Here is a 25,897-nt window from a genome sequence, read left to right as displayed (position 1 = left end):
ATGCTGAATATTTGCAGACTGGATGGTGCCACAAATGCTCAAAGAGAATGGTAGTAGAATCATCAATTTCCGTCCCTCCAAATGAGAGGTCAGGCCCTCTATTTATTTACTTTTCTAAGAAGTTACTAAGGACTTCTAGAATGATCTTTTTTCTAAGAAGTTATTAAGAACTTCTAGAAACATCTATTATAAAATTCCATTATAATGCACTTTTATAATAAAATAACTTTATAAAATAAAAAGTGCAACTCAACTTAGAATTATAACATGTAGGCCTAATATAAGAAGTAATGATAAAATATAAATAATATCTCTAAGAGCATAATAAAGCATCCAATCCCCAAATAAACACCAGAATGACTCTCTCATCACAACCACTCGTCTACAAGAGTCCATGATAGACTGATCTAGCACGCAAAACAATGCCAGCGAAAACAGAAACATTACATTTAAAATTACTCAAAATATAATATTAATAATATTAAAAAATTAGTTACATATTTTATATCTCATATATATTTACTTAAAATTAAAGTATGTAACAAATTCATTCTAAGGAGCATAAATAAATAGAACTAAATTCATTGAAAATGAGCACAATTTTTTTAAATATATAATTATTATAAAAATAAATAAAATTGCATACACATCAAAATTTGAATTTTATGATTTATTCCTTATTATATTTAAATAACTCTATCATATTATAAGGTAAATCTAATTATAATGGTAAACTTTTATATTTAAGATAAGGAAAAAATTTAGATATTTTAAATTTCATATATATTTGTGTATTATATCTCAGCGCCATACGGAATTTAACACTCAAATTCTAACACCCCTTGCACCTTTTCAAATTCAATGTGCCGCTCTGCCGCTGATGGATGAGATTATATATTAAGCAGGTTTATAGGTCAAACGTATTTTGATTCTACAGAATTGCAGATTATATTACTAAATCATTTAACTATAAATTTATATAATGTAGTCAATAATTTAAAAATTCTTGTAGATGAATACTTATGTGATTTAATGTTTACCAATCATTGAGACGTTATGATTTAATTGGGAATGTGGTGTTATTTTTTGGCATATACCTTTTTGTTACTTTATCATCTATTCAGATTGCTTATTTAAAAGAAATTTTGGAGTAATATATTTTAAGTTTTTATATATACAAGAAGCTTATGTTGGATTCTTATTATTAAGTAGTAATATATTTTAAGTTTTTATATATAAGAAGCTTATGTTGGATTCTTATTATTAAGTAGATTTTGTTCAAGAAACTAGCATCATTTCAAGTGAACTTAAATGAGCTTTTTAAGAGGAAGGATCTAATAATTGAACATGTTCTAGTAGTTATTGTAATATTTATTGATTTAATACTCAATGTGTTAAATATTATAAGTACTTGTGACTTTAAAATTGTAAGTATTGATCATTAATATGAGAAATGTACAATGCATAAATTAAGTGATGTTACATTAGTACACCAATGCAATAGGATAGGATTTAGTGCACAACACTCACTTTCACTTTGTTGGAACATTTGTGACACCTCAACAAAAAAACATCATGATGTCACGCCAATACACCAAGAAAAGACCACTTAGTGCACAAGTATGAACCTAACTTTCCACATTGGTCCACATTTCAGAAGATTCCACCAAGCACTCCCTTTACTAATTCGATATCTTCTTTATTTAATTCCTTGTTTCCCCTTCTCTTACCCACAACTCTGTTTTTGCCCTCGCTCGAAACCCCTGCATCCTTGTACCCTTCCATCATCTTGTGGCAACTTGGATTGGGTTTCTTCCCTCTTATTGAATTCCATGGCAACTGGCCGTCTACCAGAGAATGAAGGTGTGAATTCCATGGGTGCTGTCCAGGAAATCGCACCATATTCATGTACACCCCCAACACCCATCCAAAAGCCCTCTTTTGATGTTTTCATTAATCATCGCGGACCTGATGTTAAAAAAACAATAGCCAGCAGAATATATGATATTCTTGAGAGCATGAAAGTCCCAGCACTTTTGGATTCAGAGGAACTGGAATATGGCGATTTCTGGCCTGCAACTATAGAAGCAGCAATCCGCGGCGCCACTCTGCATGTAGCAATTTTCTCAGAGAGGTATGCAGAATCGGCTTGGTGCTTAGAAGAGCTCTCATTGATGCTTAAAAGTGGCGCCAAAATTATTCCCATTTTCTACCATGTAGAGCCTTCTGATCTCAGATATATAGCTCAGGGGAAGGGAAAGTACGCGGCTGCCTTTAACAATCATGAAAAGAGGTGTAGATATAAGCCAGAAAAGCTTCACCAATGGAAAAGGGCACTCTCCGACGTCTCATTATATAGTGGCCAAATTATTGAAAATAACGAGTAAGTAGCACATTTTTGGCCTCCCTGTTTTTAAGAAATATGGATTTTGGTTTTTTTGACTGTGATATTTAACTTTGGCATAGAGATCTGTGCAAAGTTTGATTTTTTTGAATGTTTTTTCCTTGCTGTTCAGTGATGAGATGAGGCTGTTCAAGAATATAGTGAATATTGTGCTAAAAGAAATAAGCAATGTTCCCTTAATAGTTGCAAAACATTCAGTGGGTCTAAAGGAAACAGTGGAAGACTTTGAAAATACACTCCAACTTACTCACACTGATCGGGGTGTACAAATTGTGGGTATTTGGGCCATGGGTGGTTCGGGCAAGACCACTTTTGCCAAAGAACTATACAACAGAAGATCCTCTTCCACGGAGAGGTCTTACTTTATTTTTGATATTAGAGAAATGAAAGGTGCATTGCAGAACAAGCAGAGTCAACTCCTCAAAAGCTTTGGTGTGAATGAACCAATTGATAATATAGAGCAAGGTAAGGCTATTCTTGCGAGGTATTTGAGATCTTTTATGGTCTGCATTGTGATGGATGATGTGGATCAACTGGATGCACTTGTACCTGCAAAAGACAATCTTGTAAGGGGTAGTCTTATCATTGTCACAACACGAGAATATGAAGTTCTTACATCCTGGGGTATATATATAAAATGAAAGCACTTGATCAATTTTATGGAGAACAACTTTTTTGTTGGCATGCATTCTTACATCCTACTCCCATCCATGGATTTGAGAAGCTTGTTAAAAAGTTTGTAGATGCCTGTCAAGGATTGCCCCTATCTCTCAAGGTATTTGGAGGGCAACTATATGGCAAGTCCAGCAAAGAATATTGGGAATCTTTTTTTCATAAGATTTCAAGAAATTTGCACAAAAATATCAGAGAGAAACTCAAAGTAAGTTATGATGCTCTTGACGATGAAGAAAAAGAGGCATTTCTTGATACAGTGTGTTTCTTTATTGGCGAAGAGAAAAGTCTGGCAATCGAATTCTGGGATGGATTAGGGTGGAGTGGTCTATACACTTGGGAAAGACTTTTAAATAAGTGTTTGATTGATATTGATGATAATAATTGCATAAGGATGCATGACCACTCAAGAGACTTAGGATGGGAAATTGCAAATCAACATTCATCTTTCCGAATTTGGTCATCCCAACAAATTATTGATTCTAAAGTGAGTTTAATATTTTCTTTTAGTTTATTGGATAAGAATGCATGAGTGCTTAAGAGGTTTGGGAAAGGATGTTGCAATCAACATTCAACCCCCTGAATTTGGCTATCCCAACAAATTATTGATTATAGCATAACAAAGGTGAATTTTAATATTTTCTTTTAGTTTAGAACTAACAATGGAAAAGAAACACCTTTTGTTGATTTTATCTGTTAAACAATTCTTTGAAAGACTAGTCTTGTTTGTCCATTTTGCTATCCTATTGATTTAAAAAAAAATCTATTTACACTTCAAACTATCATTCTGTTGATAATTTGTAAAGATGTATAATTTATATTAATTTTTGTTGTGTATTCAATAGTCCTCATGACTGGTCTTTGCTATCTTATTGTGATAAATGATTAATCTTTATTTTTCCAAGGAACCTAAATCCTTTCCAAAACCCTGCATTATCTTTTGATAACTCATTATTCTATCTATTTGAGTAGCTAATGAATTTGTTTTTATGTATATAAGAGTCTGAACTTCTTATTTTAATTTTCAGAAAATAAGCAACATTCAAGGAATTAAGCTTGCCCCAATTACAAGAGAGGAGCGGTTGTCATATGTATGTATGTTATGCTCACTATTTCTCTACATATATACACTAATTCTAATTATCTGTACAATGTTTTCTGTATTTAATAGGCTTTTCCTAAATTTCATAGTTTTGGTACTCAACACTTGTGTCCTTCCTATTATTGTAAGAAAACTGTATATTAATCAGTGAGTTTGCTAAGAATTTTAGTTGCCGATGGCAGGACGAGTACTTAAGTGGTGGAAATTCATTTCCCAAACATTCTTTAGTTGGGCTAAAACTTTTAACGACTGAAGGAAATTATTTTAATCAAGCAATCGGTGAGGCATCAAGAGAGTTACTCTGGCTTCGCTGGTGTGGTATTCGACAGAGAAATCTTCCAACACAACTTTCTTTGAGAAATTTGAGAGTTTTACAACTATCTCAATCAGTAATTTGGACTAATCTCTTGGAAGAGCTATGGGAGGCTGAGAACGTTGTGAGTATTGCTTAATTTTTGCTCTATTAAATTTATATTTCCAAGTTCCTTTTATTACAATTAATTGTAGAATGCTGTATACCCCTCATATTGGAAATGTGGTGCAGGCTCCCGTGAAGTTGAGAGAGTTGATCATTGATCGTTGCTACGACTTCCGAAGATTCCCAAGCTCCATAGGATGTCTGAAGGAGTTGAGAAAGATAGTAATAAAAGGGAGCCGGAATTTAAATAGTCTGCCAGAAGAGTTTTGTCGTTTGCAATTACTAGAGCACCTCGAATTATATCATTGTTTTATGTTATCAGCACTCCCGAGTAGGTTCGGTGATTTGACAAATCTGCAGCATCTAGACTTGTCCCAGTGCAGCAGCTTAAGGAGAGTGCCTCTTTCTTTCAAGAACTTGATTAACTTGAAATATCTCAATTTTGAAAGGTGTGAAAAGCTGATGCTTGGGTCAGAAGATTTTCAGAACATTAGAAAGCTGGAGTATTCGAGTCTTTCTGGCTGCAGACAATTAGAGGAGCTGCCTGAAAATATCACAAATCAGGCGTATTCAGAAATTATAACCAAATTATACAAAGAGAATAATACAAATTATAACGTATTCAGAAATTATAACCAGAAATTAGGTGAAATTAGGTATTTGAATTCTGTTGTGTAGGATCATTTTGGAGTGTTGCATGTAGACATGCCAACCTTCAACTACAGCCAAATGATTTTCATATTATACCAAGTTTAAACACAAACAATGTAATCCAATACTAATTACCTGCCAAAACTGTGAATACAATATCCTTGAAAGTTTAATGTAGACCAAGACCTAATTAGAGAAAGCGAGGAAACCGGTAAGGAGAGAGAAGACACAAATTTTTTTTACACAATTGAATTAAAAAATTGTAAGACAACTCTATCGAAGTAGAGTAGGAGATATGTTCCATAGAATTGGTATAGTGATATCAAACACGGTCGTAGAGACCAAACTACTATATGTCCCATTTGGACAATTTGTTTTGGTTGCTTTTCTATGCTACTTAATTACTTAAAGTTAAGATTTCAACTTATAGACATGCGATCTCTAGATATGGTCAAATGCCTATTATAGAAACCAACTCAAAACATGCATAATACTATTCCACTAAAAACATGTCAATACTTGTGACCAATTCCTGCGGAGACAAGCCTGTATTTGTGGCTGCTTACGTTGATGCTCTTTAGCAATGGTAAATGGAAATTCGATTCCAATTCGCGGTACAGAAATGGTGCAATAAATCTGCCGCTCGCTATGTCTATGTGGATGGGTGTGTCCCTCCTGCATTGTTTGTCACTAGATTCTCGCACTCTCTTTTGCCGAAAAGAAAAACTAATGCTTTTAATTTAATGGGGTCATATGATGGAAGCGTCTAGAGATTAAATATTTATTTATTATTTAATATTAATTTTAAAATTACATTACAATTATTTTACAAATTTTAAATGATTAATAAGCTAGCTTATATATAAAATATGAATAAGCTAGTAGCACTCCTGATGCAAAATGAAAGTCATTATTTTTTAAATTATAATTTTTTATAGTTAATATATTACGAATTTTTAATTAATAAATATTTAATATTATTATGATTTAGTATATGTTTTATATATTAATTTTAAAAATTTGCATAGAGAAAAATAATAATAGTAATTTAGAAAGATATTTTACAATCATGTAGATAATTATTTAATGTTATATAAATTGAAGAAATGTTATACATTCTATTGCTAAACAATTCGAGCACATTGAAGCAATATAGAATTTTTTATACAAACATGTGTAATAAAGAAATATTTACTAATCATTGAAAGAAATGTTGACATAATCCATCACAAAACTTAATAGTGTTGTAACGCCCCGCCAAGGGATCCAAAAGAATTAAACTAAAGTTTTATTAAGTTTGTCAAACTTTTCTTTTTTAAAGAAAGAATAACATACACATGAAGCATAAAGTAGCAGAAGAAATAACATACAATCATACATAAGAAAACGTAATAGATTACATTCCTTAAGGATCCCAAGACATTGAGTCACATTTAAATTTTAATTAATACTGAGTCTAATAAATAACACATCCACATGAAAGAATAATTAAAAGTCCAAGTCCATTTAAATAATATACATTTGTTCCAAATGACACTTGGCGATAAAATTCAGAATGCTTAATCATCTACTATACATGTCACAGGGTATGAAAGGCTAAAAGAATATACATTTATAAAAGTAGATTACATCATCCCTTTCAGATCCATGAAACAAATTACAATACAATAAGTGAAATCATCCATCAAAAAGATATAACCATCCATCATAATACACAAAGATAGAATGAAATGAAATCCAAACAAGGAACTCCAACCACAACATCAATAGATGAGTCTCAATGGTAAGAGTAAAAAGAACTACCACCCAACCATGTGGCAACCCAAAAAAGCTCACTCTCATCACGTTGAGGAGATAGTCTCAAGTCCTAAACAAGATATCAATCCAAAAACTAAAAGTAATCTCTAATTCTAGGAAACCCTAAAAGCAATTTAACTCAAAGGTTCCAAGATAAATCATCATCTAGACCTAGAGGAAAACACAGACACCTAGGAAATCTATACTAATAATAGGCAAGTGTCATCACATGAACCAACTCTAGGGTAACCCGACTAGTCTTTTAATCTTTGGGCCCCCTAGTGACCCTATGCAGTACTAGTATCCTTTCGTACTAACAAGGCATACTAATGAATCAACTCTAAGGTTACTTGGCTAGTCTTTTAATCCTCTGGCCCCTTAGTGACCTTCTATGGTACCACTATCTTATTAATTTATTTTAAACCATTTAATGAAATGTTATCACTTATTAAACTACTTACAATGGGTTATCCTGACTGTAATGCCCCGCCAAGGGATCCAAAGAATTTTGCTAAGTTTGCCAGGCAATTTTTTTTTTTTTTTAAAAACATGAATGATAAAACCATTCATAACATTTGCGGAAGCAATAGCAACAATTCAAATAAAAATAAATATAACATATATACATAACAGGCTACATTCTTTAAAGATCTTTTAACATTGTATCACATCTAAATTAACTAACATACATGAATCCATCTAGTACAACATCCACATGAATAATAATGATAAGTCCAATGTTCCCACATTACATTTCCAAATGCACAATCATCCACTATACATGTCACATGGTATGAAGGCTTAAAAGAATATACATATGTGAAATAAGGTACATCGTTCTATTCCAATCTATGATACATCAAAGTAAAGATAATCACACGATACATCATCATAAAAGACATATACATCTATCATAAAGATCAAACAAAATAAACTAAGTGCACGGTTCCTCCCAACCGTTAATAGCATCATTAGACCATCGTGGATCCTAGCCATCCCTCCGTGCATAACATCCCAAAGTACCGAAGAGATTATTGGCTATAACATAGTAGGAATGTCACTCCTAAAACATCCTACTAATATGCAAAGTAAAGCATAGGATACCATCATCTAACATATGCAAATCATCAATATAAGAACATATCAGTAAATACATCCATCATAAGGTTTATCATCTATCATAATGCTCCAAGAACATAATGAAGATAAATACCAACCAAGAATGCTCCAGCCACGGTGTCTCCGACGGATCTCAAATGATAAGAGTGAAAAAATTACTACCACTAGACCGCGTGGAACCTAAGTGGTCCACTCCCACCATGCTGAGGAGATAGTCTCAAGTCTCAAACAGGCTGACAAAATCACATAGCACAAATCTCTAAAGTCTAGGAATCCTAAAAGTATACTAACTCAAAGGTTCCAATCACAAAACAGACATCTACTTCCCAGAGGCACAACAATGACATGTAGGAAACCTACTTTATAAGAGGGAAAGTGTCATCGCATTTATCTCGTACAAGTTACCCTGGCAATTAGCTAAACTCCATGGGTCCATACAGATCTCATGCGGCCACTAGTATCCTCTCATACTGACGAGGCATACTATGGAATGCAAGGTCGCAACCATGCGTTCTCACTACTCCCATCCTAGCCTGTACAAGCACTCAAGGCATGGGCGAGAACCAAAACAATTATCTTTTTAGGTTCATTTAATCCCCATTTAGTGTGTAAATGTTATCACTTATTAACCAAACTTACAATGAGTTACCCTGGCAGCCACTTAGGGTCCCGACCCCCATTGCAAGCCACTTCCCGACACTACAAGTAGATTACCTACCCTAATGCTCATGGAATCATAAATCACCACAGTCCTATACAAGCGACTGTAAAAAAAATCCATAAAAAGAATCATCAAATATCCATGATAAAAGCATCAAATATCCATAATAAGAATCATCAAATCTCCAAGATAAGAATCATCAAATCTCCACGAGCATCCGAAAAGCATCCATAGAAAATCATGATCACAACAGTTCTCTATTGGCAACTGAAGGCATCACTGATAATCATAAGTATCCATTGGTTTTCAATAACCAAAATATATTATCACAATCCATTGGTTCTCAACAAGCAACCAAGAATATCTCAAAATCATACTGATCGAAGACTCTAAAATGGTTGAGTCAAACATGTCACAATATGACATCATCAAGAAATAAATCAACACTTTAGTCCCATCATGATGACTAGAAATTAATCCAAGGATAACTGATCGATGACTCAAAAATGATTAGCTCAAGTGTCTCATATGCATACATCTCAGCTTCACACATGAAGACTGATGAACAATAACAATCAGTAAATACAAACATTTCATAGAGCTTACAATCACATTACCATGGTTGGGCTTATAAAGATTGAGACCAAATAAGATCAACATGCCAACACATCTCATAACCCCCGAGCCTCTAGTCACAACCTAGGATTGGTCAACGCTAGTCAACCCAAAACCCAAAACAAGAAGCATATAGAATACACAATGCAAACACATGTTTTGGTTTTGCTATCTTACATAGTTGAATCAGTGTAGAGGTTTCCAATTTTCTATTTGCAAGTATATTTTCAAGTGTCTTAAGTTTCATCATTTGACCTACAAGTCAACCCATTTGTTCCCCGATAGCATTATCCTTCCATTATTAAGAATTACATTCTAAGAATAACTTAAGGATAAGTATTTACTTATTGGCCTTTAATTAAATTGTTCTCTTTATTTAACTATGATCCACATTCTAATTAATTAACCTTTCAACTTTTCTAGGATCATTATTCGTTATATTATAAGAGGACCAATTATCATTCTTTGAATAAGAGATTATAACTTTAATTATCTCAATTCATTAACATAGGTACACCATCCATGACCTATTAACATCTTATTAGTTTTCAATTAGAAACTTAATTAAGTATTACTAAAGTTTGAGTCTTTGAATTTAATCATCACCATCGTTGACAACCATACAATATCTAAACTCATAATTCAAGTCATAAGAATAAGACCTATCAACTTCAATATAGATAATCTACAATCTCGTTAAAAGAATTATATCAAATAAATCTCTATTATATAACTTAATTATTAATTAAATTTAATTAACTCTCATTAATTGATTTAATTAATAATTGTATAACCATAGCAACATTCTAATTAACATCAGTTGACTAATAACCAACTAGAATTCTATAAGTTGAAAGTCAACTATAATTCAATACTCAAATGACCATATTAATAATTCAATAATAATAACTTGTTAATATTTAATGACAAGCTATATTGAGAATCTTATTATTAAATCTTTAATGATCACATACATCACTCTGCAACAATGTTCTCATTTATATTTTAATACTAACAAGTTATAATAAATCCTCAGTACCAAGTATTATTATCTCAAATAAGTTTTCCTTATGTACGTTGATTCAGTTAACTGATAATCTTCCAAATTATTAACTAATTCAATTTGATTAATATCTTTTACAGTACTTCGATCATTAACTAATCTCCTTTAGAGTAACTCTGTTTGTATTAGTTGATAACTTATAAACTATTATACTATTATTTATTAATAGTTTGTTAGACCCAAAAAACATTAATAAATAATAAACTTATCACAACTATAAATAATCAATCTAGAGAACTTTTACATAGAACTTCATTAGCTAACTCTTAATACCATTAAGGTATTCAAACGTATTAACCAATAACATAATAATTCAATCTTAATCCAATATCATTTAGAGTTTCTAAATTTAAATCAACATAATATAAATTATCATCTTACAATTATTTAATCAATATTAAAATCAACCATTAGACTCCATTTTCTGATTGTTCTAATAATGTTTTGTCTATATAAAAGTTGTTTTAAAAAAGATCCCTATCAAACCAATAAGACTCATTGTAGATTTTAACATGAATAATTTTCAAATTCTTAACATTATCATTTTCATTAAACAACTTTAAAATTGTTTAATAGTATTCAATATACATTATAAAAAGTCCACTATATAAACTATATTAAAATCTCTTTTCTTTTAATCCATTTACTTAGATTGACTAATAATTAATTACACTTCTTATTAACTAATTTTAATTAAATTTAATTTAATTAGATTAGATAATAGACCATATAAAACTAATGCATATTAATAAGATTATAATAAGGGAAGATTGCAATAATATCTTTAATTCATTAAATAATCTCCACTAGATTATCTCTAATCAGATTTGTTGATAACTATTTAAACCATTATTTATTAATAGTTTGTTAGACCCAACAAACATTAATAAATAATAAACTCATCAAACTATATTTCCATAAGCCCCATTAGTTATTATTTAACTAACCTTTAAGGCATATCAATAATTCAAATCGTAGCTATGTTATAACAATGTTATGATGTAACTATGACTCCTTGTCAATATAATAATTCTTATTTAAATCTAAATCCAATATCATTAAAATTTGAGTCTCTTAATAATCATCATTAAACACTTTTATAAATTACCACCTCTTAACTATATATATTAAATAGTATTTAATATTGAAAGTCATCTATTCTCTATTAATTCAATATCTCTATCCATCAGCTCCATCCACAACTTTCTATTAAAAATCTTCATTAATTCATTTAGAACATTCTTATTAGTCTTTAGACTAATTAAATAATTATTAAAATCTAATTATATTACTTTGATATATTATTTTTGTGAAGTTTAAGCATAAAGAACTCTTAGTTATGGAAGATGAAGAGACATCTGTTCTTGAATAAAATAGTCCCAGTACGACGGCCATATCTCCCTAATGAACTGTTGGATCGGGCTGAAATTTAAATATGTTGGAAAGAGCCAAGTTGCGCCAATTTTGACCGAAGCGATCGAATAAATTCGATCCTGATAAAAAGTTATGAATGACTGAATTCGAGTCTATCCAAGAGGCAACGACAGGACAATTTGTGATGAATTAAGAATTTCCTCTTAAAATAATTATTCTCTAAATTTAACCATAAAAGGGTTTGTTCATATGCATCTAAAAATATAATTGATAGAAAGATTACATCTAATCATTCGAATTTTCACTATAAAATTTCTATTTTAATTCCAAATCTTGTCTATCTAATTTGCAATATAAATTCGAACCCAAACCCGAATTAAGATCTAATTTCTCCTTAATTGGATTAAAAAAATTTCTATTATTTTCTTCTCAACCAAATAAAATCTATTGATTCCAATTTCAAATAGTAGATTTAATCATAGAGAGTATTCAGACACATAAAACAGATATGATGAAGACAGGAAGAGAAAGAGTGCAAAAGAAATATGAGAATATCACGAGTGCACCTGGACACTGATGCTAATTTGCCATGCTTTAGAAGTCCATAGAAAATCCCTTCCTTCTCCATCATTCGCAATTCTTCTAAGAATTCAAGCCGATCGAATCCTCCAAGTGATTAGAAGTGCTAGAAGGAGCGTAGAAGCAAATAGAAAATATATGAGCATATGAATCTTCTCCCATGCATGTAAGCTTTGAAACTTCTATCTTAACTTGTAGCTCATGGCTTCCATTAATCTTGTAGCTTCTATTCAACTTGTAGCTTCCATCAAGCTTTTTTTAAAAGCTTTTATGAATCTTTGAATATCAAGAGCTCTCAAGAAACCTTTGGAATGCTTCTTGAAACCGCTGAAAGGTGTCACCAACTAAGCATGAGTCTTTTCCAATTCTTTTTTTTGATTAGTCATAGAATTGTAGACACCTTGTGCTTAATTGATGCACTAACCCCCGTGTTGTTGACATATGTTAATTTTCATGCAAGCTTATAACTCCAATTTACTTTACTCTTTCCAAATTAATTTATTAAGTCTCATGCACTAACTTTAATATCTCCTCTTTTCAATCTTAATATATTTATATTTTAATCATATGAGATTTAGAATCTTTTAATAATTTAAAATATATTTTCCACTTTTAAACTTCATTTTCCAAAACTTTATTGCCAAAATATTTATTAGCTTTAATAGTAATATTATTTAGTCATTTATTTAAAAATGACCTCCAAATATATTATTATTAAAATAAATATTGTTACATTCCAAATTTAATATTATAACTTGTATCTTCCAATTTAATTATTTTATTTAATTAATTTTTCAATTAATTAAATAAAATAAATAATAAAATACCATATTAATTTTGCATTTAATTAAACCATTAATTAAATCTTTTAATTATGCTTAATTAATAGAAAATACATCAAAGACTCTCAAGGTAAAAATATGAAAACCCATCATAGCCAAAATACATACAAAATCAAACCAAGGGTTAATATTACGAATTACGTTATCCAACGTATTCTGAGGGTACTCAACTCAGATACTTGTCCTAATTTTTCAATTAGAATAAATGGCTTAAAGGGTTGGGATTTGGACTTGAGAATTTATCTCCCCTCTCTTATCATTGAGATAATGTGATAGGGTACGCTCATCCTGACAATTCAGAGAAGTCGATACCCAGTAGATCCCGACTAGCAGGTGATTACGACTCCCTTCTTTAGCCACATCAGACATGCCATACAAAAGAAAATACGCAAAGCAAACACGCATACCATACACATGCAAGTATGGGGTAAGTATCCATAAGAAAACACATATGATAATAAATCATCTTATTAATCATCATTAATAACTGAAAGCAATGTAATAATCATCATCAATAATTGCGAATACTAAAAATAATCATCATACATACATAAAATGTAGAGTCTAAGTAATCTCATCACATATCAACTGAATCCATAGCACAATATTTGATAATCTCAAAACAATACTACTAACCAACAACATAAAACTAGCTCTAAAAGAGTTCAGCAATGATAACAAAATGCGAACTAGGGGCAGGCACTACACTGATAGCCACTTTGGGCCCCGGCCTCCATTGCAAGCCACTTCCAAACTTAACATACAAATTACCTACCTGAGGCTCATAAAAGTACAAATCAAAAAATCATAGTATATCACTTCAGACCTATACAAGTGACTAGAAAACATCAAATGATAATTCACAATAACACATTAATTCTCTTTGAGCAACTGGAAATTATTCCAAAAATACTGATCGAGGACTCAAAATGGTTAAGTCAAATATGTCATAATATGACATCATCAAGAACAAATCATACAAAACACCCAGTCCTATAAAAGTGACTAGAAAACAATCCAACAATAAAATTAGACTCATCATAGAGCATACCAACACATTACCATGGTTGATTTTAAAAGATTAAGACCAAAACATTATAATATCACAAACACAGGACTCCCAAGCCTCTAGTAGATGTCCTATAACTAATCAAACTCTAGTGAACCCAAACTCAAAACATAGACAACATATAGATAACAGAGTAGTTTCATAGTTTGGTTTGATTTTGAAAACATATAGTTGAGTTAATAGTAAAGTTTTTGTTCAATGTAAGTTTCCAAATACCTATAATTTACAATTTAACCCTTACTATTTACCTCACTCTTATATTTGAATAAAATGCATAATTACCCTAATTTGATTTTAAGTAAATTTTCTAAAATAATCTAAGGTTAATTGTTTATTTAAATTATTAAAATAATACCTTTTGATTTTTAAGTAATATAATTTACCATAATCAATTCAGATAATCAATTCACAGTCATGAAGAAGATAGGGATAAGGAAATAATGTAATTAACTATGTGAATCAAAACATAAGAATCTACCTAGATTTTGATTCTAAAATCACACACACCAAAATGATATGTGAGTGAAATTTATTCTCTCAAAACCTTCTCTCTTCAAAAATTTCTTTTCCAAAATTCACAATCCTTCTTAAAAGTTTGGTCCCTTGAAAATGAATCCTCAAATGTTGATAAGGAGTTCTCTCCTAAATTCTGGGCACTATTTGTGTGATCACTGGAGGGGACTCCTTGCTCACCACTTTTAACTCTTTATTAACTTCCTTTTATATTTTCATGTACATTTATGCAATTAAAATATCTTTATTAAATTTACTTGCTTTATCTTTTTAATTAATTTATTATATATTAAACACATGCATACTTTATGCAATTTTAAAACTCTATAATAAATTAATATATTTTCCATTCTTTAGTTTATTTTTGAAGTGTTAATTGATAAAATATTTATTAACTTAAGTAATAATAATTTTTAGCATTTATTTAAAACTTGACTGCTAAATATATTGTTATTAAATTAAATAAATATTATCACGTTCTAAAATTAAACTTATAATTTTATCTTTAAATTTAATTCTTTTTATTTAATTAATTTTTAATTAATTTAATATAATTAAATATTGAAAATATCATAATAGTTCCATTAAATTAAATCAAATTAATTAAATCATTTAATTTGACTTAATTAGGAGAAAAATCACCAAAGACCTATAAGATGAAATACAAAAACCCATCATAGAAAAACACATACAAGATCAAAATAAAGAGTTATAATCACAAATTTATGTCATACGATGCATTCAGAGGGTAAACAACTCAAATACTTGTCCCAATTTTCTAGGACATATGGGTTTAAAGGTTAGGATTTGGACTTAAGAATTTATCTCCCCTCTCTTACCATTGAAATAATGTGATAGCGTACGCTCATCCTGGCAATTCAGAGAAGTTGATAGCCGGTACCTACAATCTACATAAAATCCATGCATGTACAAACACATATATACTAAGCTAAATAGGCAATGGTAGGAAGTGGTGCATCATGTAGATCTCGACTAGTAGGTGACTATGACTCCATTCCTTAACGACATCAGAAACACTATACATAAAAAACACATACATACACACCATACACATGTAGTCTGGGGTAAGTATCCATAAGAAAACAAGTATAATAATCCATCTATCTACTCATCATCAAATAACTAAAATCACTGTAATAATCATCATGCATACATGAAGTAAATAATACCAAGTAATCTCATTATAAAATCCATTGAATGTGAAACAATATCTGATAAAATGAAAGATAATGTTACTAATCATCAAGCACAAACTGACCTAAAAGAGGTTGGCAATAATAATAAAATGCAAACTAGGGGCAAACACTACATCCACCCCCTTAGACTTAGGCTTATTCCTGAGAGCCTACAAGAATGGCAACACTAAAGAACTCACTGTGCGGGCCTTGTTGGACCCGTTTCCCATGTAAGAGGATATGACTCTACTAAGAACACTCTCTAGGACCTACCAATGTCTCCAATCGTAGGTTTTGAAGCTGCAGGTCTCTGGTCTAAGAATTGTGATTTCCCTTGAGGGGAATGGGATGACTTGTGTCCACATTGTCGGCATGAGAAACACTCTCTGTCAAAACTCCTCTATACTCTAGGTGCACTAGACTATTTAATGCTACCCCCACTAGCATAAGATTGGTTACTCTACACAGGCTGAGTGTACTAATTTCACTTATTGTAATAAACATTATGATAGCTCCTAACATTGGAACCACTGCCACCACTTTCTGTTGGAGGATAAGTTCCTCCCTCCTGTTGATTACCTTCAGAAGGAGGTTTCCTACTACCACCTGCTCTCGGATTACCCTTGGACTATGATACTAAAGGTGATCCCATAAAACTCGCATGTCTTAGGTTAACACTCTACTCTACAAGAATGGCTCGATGTATCACATCTTTGAGGGTTTTGGGTTCAAATACCTTAACACTCCTAACTAGATGGTCATTCAATCCTCTAATAAAATTTTGTGCCAAATATGTTGGGTTATAACAAATTCCCAAAAAGGGCATGTGCTCATAGAACTTGCACTTATACTCTACTATGGTCATAGTGAACTGTCTCAGGTTGTGGAACTCATTTGCTCTATGCTGCTTCCATTCCTCTGGTAGAAATTACTCACGAAAGTTTTCTAAGAATAACTCCCATGTGACATTGTTCATGTTCACACCTAGATTCTTCTCTTTGATAGTCCACCAAGTGGCTCCAAAGAGTTCTAGGTTGGTAATAACAAACCTAGCTTTGACGTTAGTGTCAAAGTCTTGAATTGCATAAACCCTATCAAGAGCAATAAGCCACTGCTCGGCTACATAACCTAAACCATGCCTATTAAAGGGCTTGACCTTGGACCTTTGAAGGTCCTTCATTTGAGTAGATACAATGGATCTCTATCAATCCCTCTAAGGGCTCATAGACCTAGATCTATGCTTAGGTCCTATCTGATGTGCTCTATCCAAGTCATGAACAGAAAAGGTAGGGGATTAATGATGGTTTTCATCATTTTCCTTAGGTCAACCTCCTCAAAGTCAAACTACCTCTCTCCATGGTTCTCTTCTTGATGCTCATTGACATGCTCTTCCCTATTCCCTTCCTGAATAGGCTCTCCATGGATAGACTCATGTACATTGATCTCTCTGCCTCATCCATAGTCTCTACCACGACCTCTAACATAAGATCTCGTCCCAAATACCATCCTACAGTAATACCCAAGATACAAGATGCTATAATAACCAAAAACCATAATACTATAAGGCATATATAAAAGACATATGTTTTTTAAACAGTATAAGTTCCATTTTCTAGTTTGCCTATTTTTAGGTTTAAGTATATTTTGGTTTTGAAGTCTAAATGTTCAAGTTTAAAATTATACAACTAATAGTTTAAGTCCAGGTCAGTTCAACTAGTTCAAGTTTCAGTTTGAAATGGATATACATAATAGTTTAAATTTCATTTTTGTCTAACTAGTTAACAACTAGTGGCATTACAATATGCTCAGAGCTCCCAATGTAGAACTCATGTTTTGATACCAGATGTAGTGGCCCGCCAAGGGATCCAAAATAATTAACTTTAAGTTTTATTAAGTTTTCCAAACATTTTTTTTAAAAGAAAGAATAACATACACGTCAAACATAAAGTAGCAGAAGCAATAACATACAATCATACATAAGCAAACATAACATATTACATTCCTTAAGGATCCCAAGACATTGTCACATTTAAATTTTAATTAATACTAAGTCTAATAAATAACACATCCACATGAAAGAATAATTAAAATTCCAAGTCCATTTAAATAATATACATTTGTTCGAATGACACTTGGCAATAAAATTTAGAATGCTCAATCATCTACTATACATGTCATAGGGTATGAAAGGCTAAAAGAATATACATTTATAAAATTAGATTACATCATCCCTTTTAGATCAATGAAGCAAAGTACAATACAATAAGTGAAATCATCCATCATAATAATATGACCATCCATCATAATACACAAAGATAGAATGAAAGAAAATGCAAACAAGGAACTCCAGCCATGGCATCAATGTATGAATCTCAATGGTAAGAGTAAAAAACACTACCACTCGATTGCATGGTAACCCAAAAAGGAACACTCCCACCGTGATGAGGAGATAGTCTCAAGTCTCAAATAGGATATCAGTCCAAAAACCAAAAGTAATCTCTACATCCAGGAAACCATAAAAGAAATGTAACTCAAAGGTTCCAAGATAAATCAACATCTAGACCCAGAGGCAAACACACACAAATAGGAAATCTATACTACTAGTGGGAAAGTGTCATCACATGGACCAACTCTAGAGTTACCCATTTAGTCTTTTAATTCTCTAGCCCACTAGTGACTCTATGTGGCACTAGTATCCTTTCATACTGACAAAGCATACTAACAAGTCAGCTTTAAGGTTACCTGGCTAGTATTTTAAAGATTCATCATAATGAAATATAGACAATCAATGTGCAATCACTAAGAAGACATGAATAAGGAAATAATGTAATTAACTGTGCCAATCAAAGCATAAGAATATACCTAGATTCTGATGCTAAAATTGCACACACCAAAAAGATTTGTGAGAGAAATTTCTTCTCTCAAAACCTTCTCTTGTCAAAAATTCCTTCTCCGAAATCCGCGATCCTTCCCAAAACTTGAGTCCCTTTAAAATGAACCCTTAAATGCTAATAAGGAGTTCTCTCCTAAATTTGGGGCACTATTCGTGTGATCACTCAAGAGAATTCCTTGCTCACCATTTTTAACTCTTTATTAACTTCTTTTTATGTTTTCATGCATGTTTTATGCAATTAAAATATTTTTATTAAATTTACTTGCTTTCTCTTTTTAATTAATTTATTATATCTTAAACACATGCACACTTTATGCAATTTTAAAACTCTGTGATAAATTAATATCTTTTCAATTCTTTAATCTATTTTTGAAGCGTTAATTGATGAAATATTTATTAACTTAAGTAATAATAATTTTTAGCATTTATTTAAAAATGGACTCCTAAATATATTATTATTAAATTAAATAAATATTATCATGTTCTAAAATTAAACTTATAATTTTCTCTTTAAATTTAATTCATTTTATTTAATTAATTTCCAAATTAAATAAATGTAATTAAATATTGAAAATATCATAATAGTTCCATTGAATTAAATCATTTAATTTGACTTAATTAATATAAAAATTAGCAAAGACCTATAAGACAAATTTTTTTTCTATTAGATATAAGAGAATAAAAAAAAGACCAAAGGTCACCAGAGTTACATCATGAGAGCATCACAAGAGCATACATAGAGGCCCAACCTCACAATGAAGGAGCTGAAACAACTGAACAGTAAAAAAAGAAAGACAGGACAGAACTATCTAACTGAGAACATCATGGTGAATGTCGACCCAGGCCATCCCGACAAAATTTCAAAAAACCATCATAGAAAAACACATACAAGATCAAACTAAAGGGTTATAATGATGAATTTATGTCATACGAAGAATTCAGAAGTTAAACAACTCAGATACTTGTCCTAATTTTCTAGGACAGATGGGTTTAAAGGTTAGGATTTGGACTTAAGAATTTATCTCTCCTCTCTTACCATTGAGATAATGTGATAGGATATGCTCATCTTGGCAATTCAGGGAAGTTGATACCTAGTACCTACAATTTGCATAAAATCCACACATGTATAAACACATTTGTACTAAGATAAATAGACAATGGTAGGAAGTGGTGCATCATGTAGATCTTGAATAGCAAGTGACTACGACTCACTTCCTTAACCACATCAGAAACAACATACATAAAGAAAACATACATGCACACAATACACATGCACTATGGGTAAAGTATCCATAAGAAAACATGTATAATAATCCATCTATCTACTCATCATAAAATAACTAAAATAACTATAATAATCATCATGCATACATGAAGTAAATAATACCAAGTAATCTCATCATAAAATCAATTGAATATGGAACAATATCTGATAAACTAAAAGATAGTGCTACTAATCATCAAGCATAAAATGGCCTAAAAGAGTTTGACAATAGTAATAAAATACAAACTAGGTGTAGACACTACATTTACCCCCTAGACTTAGGCTTACTCCTCGAAGCCTACAAGAATGGTAACACTGAAGAAGTCACTATGTAGGCCCCGTTGGACCCTTTCCCCATGTAGGAGGATATGAGTCTACTAAGAACACTCTCTGGGACCTACCCATGTAGGTTCTGAAGCTGTAGGTCTCTGGTCTAAGAATTGTGATTTCCCTTGAGGGAAATGGGATGACTTATGTCCACATTGTTCACATGAGTAACACTCTCTATCGGAACTCCTCTGCACTCTAGATGCACTAGACTGTTGAATGCTACCCCGACTAGCATAAGATTGGTTACTCTCTATAGGCTAAGTGTACTAATTTTACTTCTCATGCTAAATGTTACGATAACTCCTAGCATTAGAACCACCACCACCACTCTGTGTTGGAGGATAAGTTACTCCCTACTACTCATTACCTTCAGAAGGAGGTTTCCTACTAGCACGTGCTCCTGGATTACCCTTGAATCTTGATATTGAAGGCACTCCCACAAAATCCCCATGTCCTAGGTTAACACTTTGCTCTATAAGAATGGCTTGATGTATCATATCTTTAAGGGTTTTGGGTTCAAATAACTTAACACTCCCAACTAGATGGTTGTTCAAGCCTTTGATGAAATGTTTTACCAACTATGTTGGGTTACCACTAATTCCCAAAAAGGGCATGTGCTCATAGAAATTGTGCTCATACTCTACTACAGTCATAGTGAACTATATCAGGTTTTGGAACTCATCTGCTCCATGCTGCTTCCATTTCTCTAGTAGGAATCACTCACAAAAGTTTTCCAACAATAACTCCCATATTACATTGTTCATGTTCATGCCCAACTTCTTCTCTTTGATAGTCCACCAAGTGGCTCCAAAGAGTTCCAATTTTGTAATAGAAAACCTGGCTTTGACATTAGTGTCAAAGTCTTGAATAGTAAAAACCCTACGAAGAGCAACAAACCACTACTTGGCTACATAACCTGAACCATGCCTATTAAAGGGCTTGATCTTAGACCTTTGAAGGTCCTTCATTTGAGTAGATAAAGTGGATCTTTGTTGATCCCTCTAAGGGCTCCTAGACCTAGGTCTATGCTTAGGTCCTGTCTGATGTGCTCTATCCTGGCCATGAATAGAAGGTAGGTGATCAATGATGGTTTTCATCATTTTCCTTAGGTCAACCTCCTTAGAGTCGGCCCTCCACTCTCTATGATTCTCTTCCTGATGCTCACTGGCATGCTCTTCTATATTTCCTTCCTGAATAGGTTCTCCATGGATAGACTCATATACACTGATGTCTTTGGTTCATCCACAGCCTCTACCACGGCCTAGGCTAAAACCTCCAATAGAAGATCTCATCCTTGATACAATCCTACAATTATATCTAAGATACAAGATGCTACAATAACCACAAAACATACCACTACAAGGCATATATAAAAGACACACATTTTGAACATTATAAGTTCTATTTTCTAGTTTTCCTATTTTTAGGTTTAAGTATATTTTAGTTTTGAATTCTAAATGTTCAAGTTCAAAACTATACAACTAAAAGTTTAAGTTCTATTCAGTTGAACTAGTTCAAGTTTCAGTTTGAAATGGATATACATAACAATTTAAATTTCATTTTTGTTCAACTAGTTAACAACTAGTGGCATTCCAATATGCCTAGAGCTCCCAATGTAGAACTCAGGCTCTAATACTAGATGTAATGACCCATGAAGGAATCCAAAAGAATTAACTTTAAGTTTTATTAAGTTTTCCAAACATTTTTTGAAAAGAAAGAATAACATACATGTCAAACATAAAGTAGTGGAAGCAATAAGATACAATCATACATAAGCAAACATAGTAGATTACATTCCTTAAGGATCCCAAGATGTTGTCATGTTTAAATTTTAATTAATACTAAGTCTAATAAATAACACATCCACATGAAAGAGTAATTAAAAGTCCAAGTCCATTTAAATAATATATATTTGTTCTAAATGCTACTTGGCAATAAAATTCAGAATACTCCATCATCGACTATACATGTCATAGATAATCAAAGGCCGAAAGAATATAAATTTATTAAAGTAGATTACATCATCCCTTTTGGATCCATGAAACAAAGTACAATACAATAAGTGAAATCATCCATCATAAAGATATAACCATCCATCATAATACACAAAGATAGAATGAAAGGAAATGTTGACAAGGAACTCCAGCTATGGCATCAAAGAACAAATTTCAATGGTAAGAGTAAAAAGCACTACCACCCAACTACATGATAACCCAAAAAAACCAACTCCCACCACACTAAGGAGATAGTCTCATGTCCCAAATAGGATATTAGTCCAAAAACTAAAAGTAATCTCTAAGTCTAGGAAACCCTAAAAGAAATCTAACTCAAAAGTTCCAAGATAAATCGACATCTAGACCCAGAGGCAAACACAGAAATATAGGAAATCTATATTGCTAGTGGGCAAGTTCCATCATATGGACGAACTCTAGGGTTACCTGGCTAGTCTTTTAATCCTTCGGCCCTTAGTGTCTCTATGCGGTACTAGTATACTTTTGTACTAACAAGGCATACTAATGAGCTAACTCTAAGGTTACCCAACTAGTAGTTTAATGCTCTGACCACTTAGTGACTTTTTGTGTGACCAATATCTTATTAATTCATTTTAAACCTAATTAATAAAATGTTATCACTTATTAAACTACTTACAATGGGTTACTTTGGCAACCACTTTGGACCTCGGCCTCCATTGCAAGCCACTTCACAACTTAACATAAAGATTACCTACCCTAGGTTCATAAAAGTACAAATCAAAGAATCATAATATATCACCTCAGTCCTATACAAGTGACTGGAAAGCATCAAATGATAATTCAAAATAACACATCAGTTCTTTGCGAGCAACTGGAAAGCATTCAAAAAATATTGAACAAAGACCCAAAATTATTAAATCAAATGTCATAAAATGACATCAAGAAAAAATCATACAAAACACCCCAGTCCTATAAAAGCATTTGGGAAGAAATCCAACAATAAAAAAAAAACTCATAATAAAGCATATCAACACATTAGCATGGTTGAATTTTAAAGATTGAGATCAAAACATAATAATATGACAAATGGAGAACTCCCAAGCCTATGGTAGATGTCGTATAACTAGTTAACACTCTAGTCAATCCAAACTCAAAATATAGATAGCATACAGATAACAAATTAGTTTAATAGTTTGGTTAGATTTTAAAAACATATAGTTGAGTTAACAGTAAAGTAAATTTTTCATTTAATGTAAGTCTTTGAGTACCTACAATTTACAATTACTCTATTCTTATATTTGAATAAAATGCATAATTACCCTAATTTGATTTTAAGTAAATTTTCTAAAATAATCTAAGGGTAATTGTTGATTTAAATTATTAAAACAATACCTATTAATTTTTAAGTAAAATAATTTACCATTTTATTTAAAACCAATATTGTTAATAATAATAAAAAAATAAATCTAAAACTTATTTAAGAAAATATGTATTATTAATTCAACTTAATTAATTATTAAACAAACCATGTTAATTACACACACACACACACACACACACACACACACACACACACACACATATATATATATATCTTATTAAATAGTTAATAATTAAAAAAATTAATAAATAAATTTTTAACAATTAAGTTTAATAAAATTAATAAATTTTTTAGCAACTAAATAAATTTAATAAAATTATATTATATTAAGAAAGCATAATAATAACAAAATGAAATTTGCCATATTCTTTGAAGCTCGCTGGCCTTATATATAAGATGGCTGCCATCCACAACGACCTCACTGTTGTGACAGAAGGTAACCCTATTGTTCACAAAGGGGGCCTGCCATGAGGCAACCCATTGCCATAGTGGGAGGTGGAGGTTTAATGCCCGCCTCCCCACCATTATTTCATAAATATAGTTTTTTTTTTGTAAATTATTTATTTTTAAATTTCAGTTTTAACAATTGAAACATAAAATCCTTTCAACTTAACTTTATTTTATATTATTTTTTTAAAACAAAATTCTTAGCAATTCTTTGGTAGAGAAAATACAGAAAACTAATCAAATCTTCAATATAAAATTTCTATTCTGTTGAAACCCTTTCTATTTATTTATTTTCCATTTGAAATCTATTGAAAGAGAGTTTTAAGGATACTTTAATCTCCATGTATTCATAAGAAACCCACAAGCATTCTAATTATTCCAAACAACAAGATTGAAAGATTCGTCACAGTGAAATACAGATAATCAATTCACAGTTATGAAGAAGACAAGAATAAGGAAATAACATAATTAATTATGCAAATCAAAACACAAAAATCTACTTGGATTCTGGTGCTAAAATCGCACACACCAAAACGATTTGTGAGAGAAATTTCTTCTCTCAAAACCTTCTCTCTTCAAAAATTCCTCCTCCAAAATTTGTGCTCCTTCCTAAACCTTTGCTCCCTTGAAAATAAACCCTCAAATGCTGATAAGGAGTTCTCTACTAAATTCAGGGCACTAATTGTGTGATCACCCAAGAGAACTCCTTGTTCACTAGTTTTAACCCTTTATTAACTTCCTTTTATGTTTTCATGCATGTTTTATGCAATTAAAATATCTTTATTAAAACTACTTGCTTTATCTTTTTAATTAATTTATTATATCTTAAACTAATGCATACTTTATGCAATTTTTAAACTCTTTAATAAATTAATATCTTTTCTATTCTTTAATTTATTTTTGAAGCATTAATTAATAAAATATTTATTGACTTGAGTAATAATAATATTTAGCATTTATTTAAAAATGATCTTTTAAATATATTATTATTAAATTAAATAAATATTATCACATTATAAAACTAAACTTATAATTTTATTTTTAAATGTAATTCTTTTTATTTAATTAATTTCACAATTAATTAAATGTAATTCTTTTTATTTAATTAATTTCACAATTAATTAAATATAATTAAATATTGAAAATATCATAATAATTTCCATTAAATTAAATCATTAATTTAATCATTTAATTTGACTTAATTAATATAAAATTCACCCGAATCTTACCCTAGAATCTAATTGTAACCTTATAAATCAAATCCTAGAACCAAACGCTAGTCTAAATCAAATCATAATCACATGTATACATACCCTAGTCTTTAACTCAAACCTTAATCTAGAAATCAAACCACATAATCAAAACCTTAGATCTAATTTCCTAATTGAAAACTCAAACCCTAATATTTATTCAAACCCTAATTTCTTTTTAAATCAATTGCTAACTCAAACTCTTTAATCAAAATTGAAAGTTCCCTTTAAATCAAACCCTAACTTGAACCAAGTAAACTTTTAATGTATAACCATAACCCCAA

The 25,897-nt window shown here is 31.2% G+C and overlaps 1 protein-coding gene and 1 pseudogene across 2 annotated transcripts; one reads left to right on the top strand and one right to left on the bottom strand.

Moving 5' to 3' along the window:
• Window positions 1-1,697: 1,697 nt before the first annotated feature.
• LOC149579632 (TMV resistance protein N-like) lies at window positions 1,698-5,424 on the top strand. Of its 2 annotated transcripts, none has more exons than XM_089786199.1 (5): window positions 1,698-2,383; window positions 2,517-3,563; window positions 4,105-4,167; window positions 4,361-4,615; window positions 4,723-5,225. In XM_089786199.1, exons 1-2 carry the CDS (start codon window positions 1,833-1,835, stop codon window positions 3,043-3,045), a joined length of 1,080 nt encoding a protein of 359 aa, XP_089642325.1. In that variant the 5' UTR covers window positions 1,698-1,832; the 3' UTR covers window positions 3,046-3,563; window positions 4,105-4,167; window positions 4,361-4,615; window positions 4,723-5,225. The 2 variants fall into 2 exon arrangements, with proteins under 2 accessions (XP_089642325.1, XP_089642324.1); XM_089786198.1 differs by having other exon boundaries at window positions 1,733-2,383; window positions 4,723-5,424.
• A 335-nt stretch (window positions 5,425-5,759) lies between these two features.
• Window positions 5,760-25,897, bottom strand: part of LOC149579631 (glutamate decarboxylase-like) — a 116,435-nt pseudogene continuing 96,297 nt past the window's right edge.

The sequence above is a fragment of the Cupressus sempervirens genome, chromosome 1, assembly GCF_028749045.1.
Source record: "Cupressus sempervirens isolate cs-2001-9-10 chromosome 1, ASM2874904v1, whole genome shotgun sequence".
In the NCBI taxonomy this organism is placed as follows: Eukaryota; Viridiplantae; Streptophyta; class Pinopsida; order Cupressales; family Cupressaceae; genus Cupressus; species Cupressus sempervirens.
This window is presented reverse-complemented; position numbering and strand designations above follow the sequence as displayed.

Coding starts and splice junctions, on each gene's coding strand:
- LOC149579632 (XM_089786198.1), top strand. CDS start 3,042: ATGAAAGCACTTGATCAATTTTATGGAGAACAACTTTTTTGTTGGCAT. Junction 3,564..4,104: donor AACAAATTATTGATTCTAAA/GTGAGTTTAATA, acceptor TTTAATTTTCAG/AAAATAAGCAACATTCAAGG. Junction 4,616..4,722: donor TATGGGAGGCTGAGAACGTT/GTGAGTATTGCT, acceptor AATGTGGTGCAG/GCTCCCGTGAAGTTGAGAGA.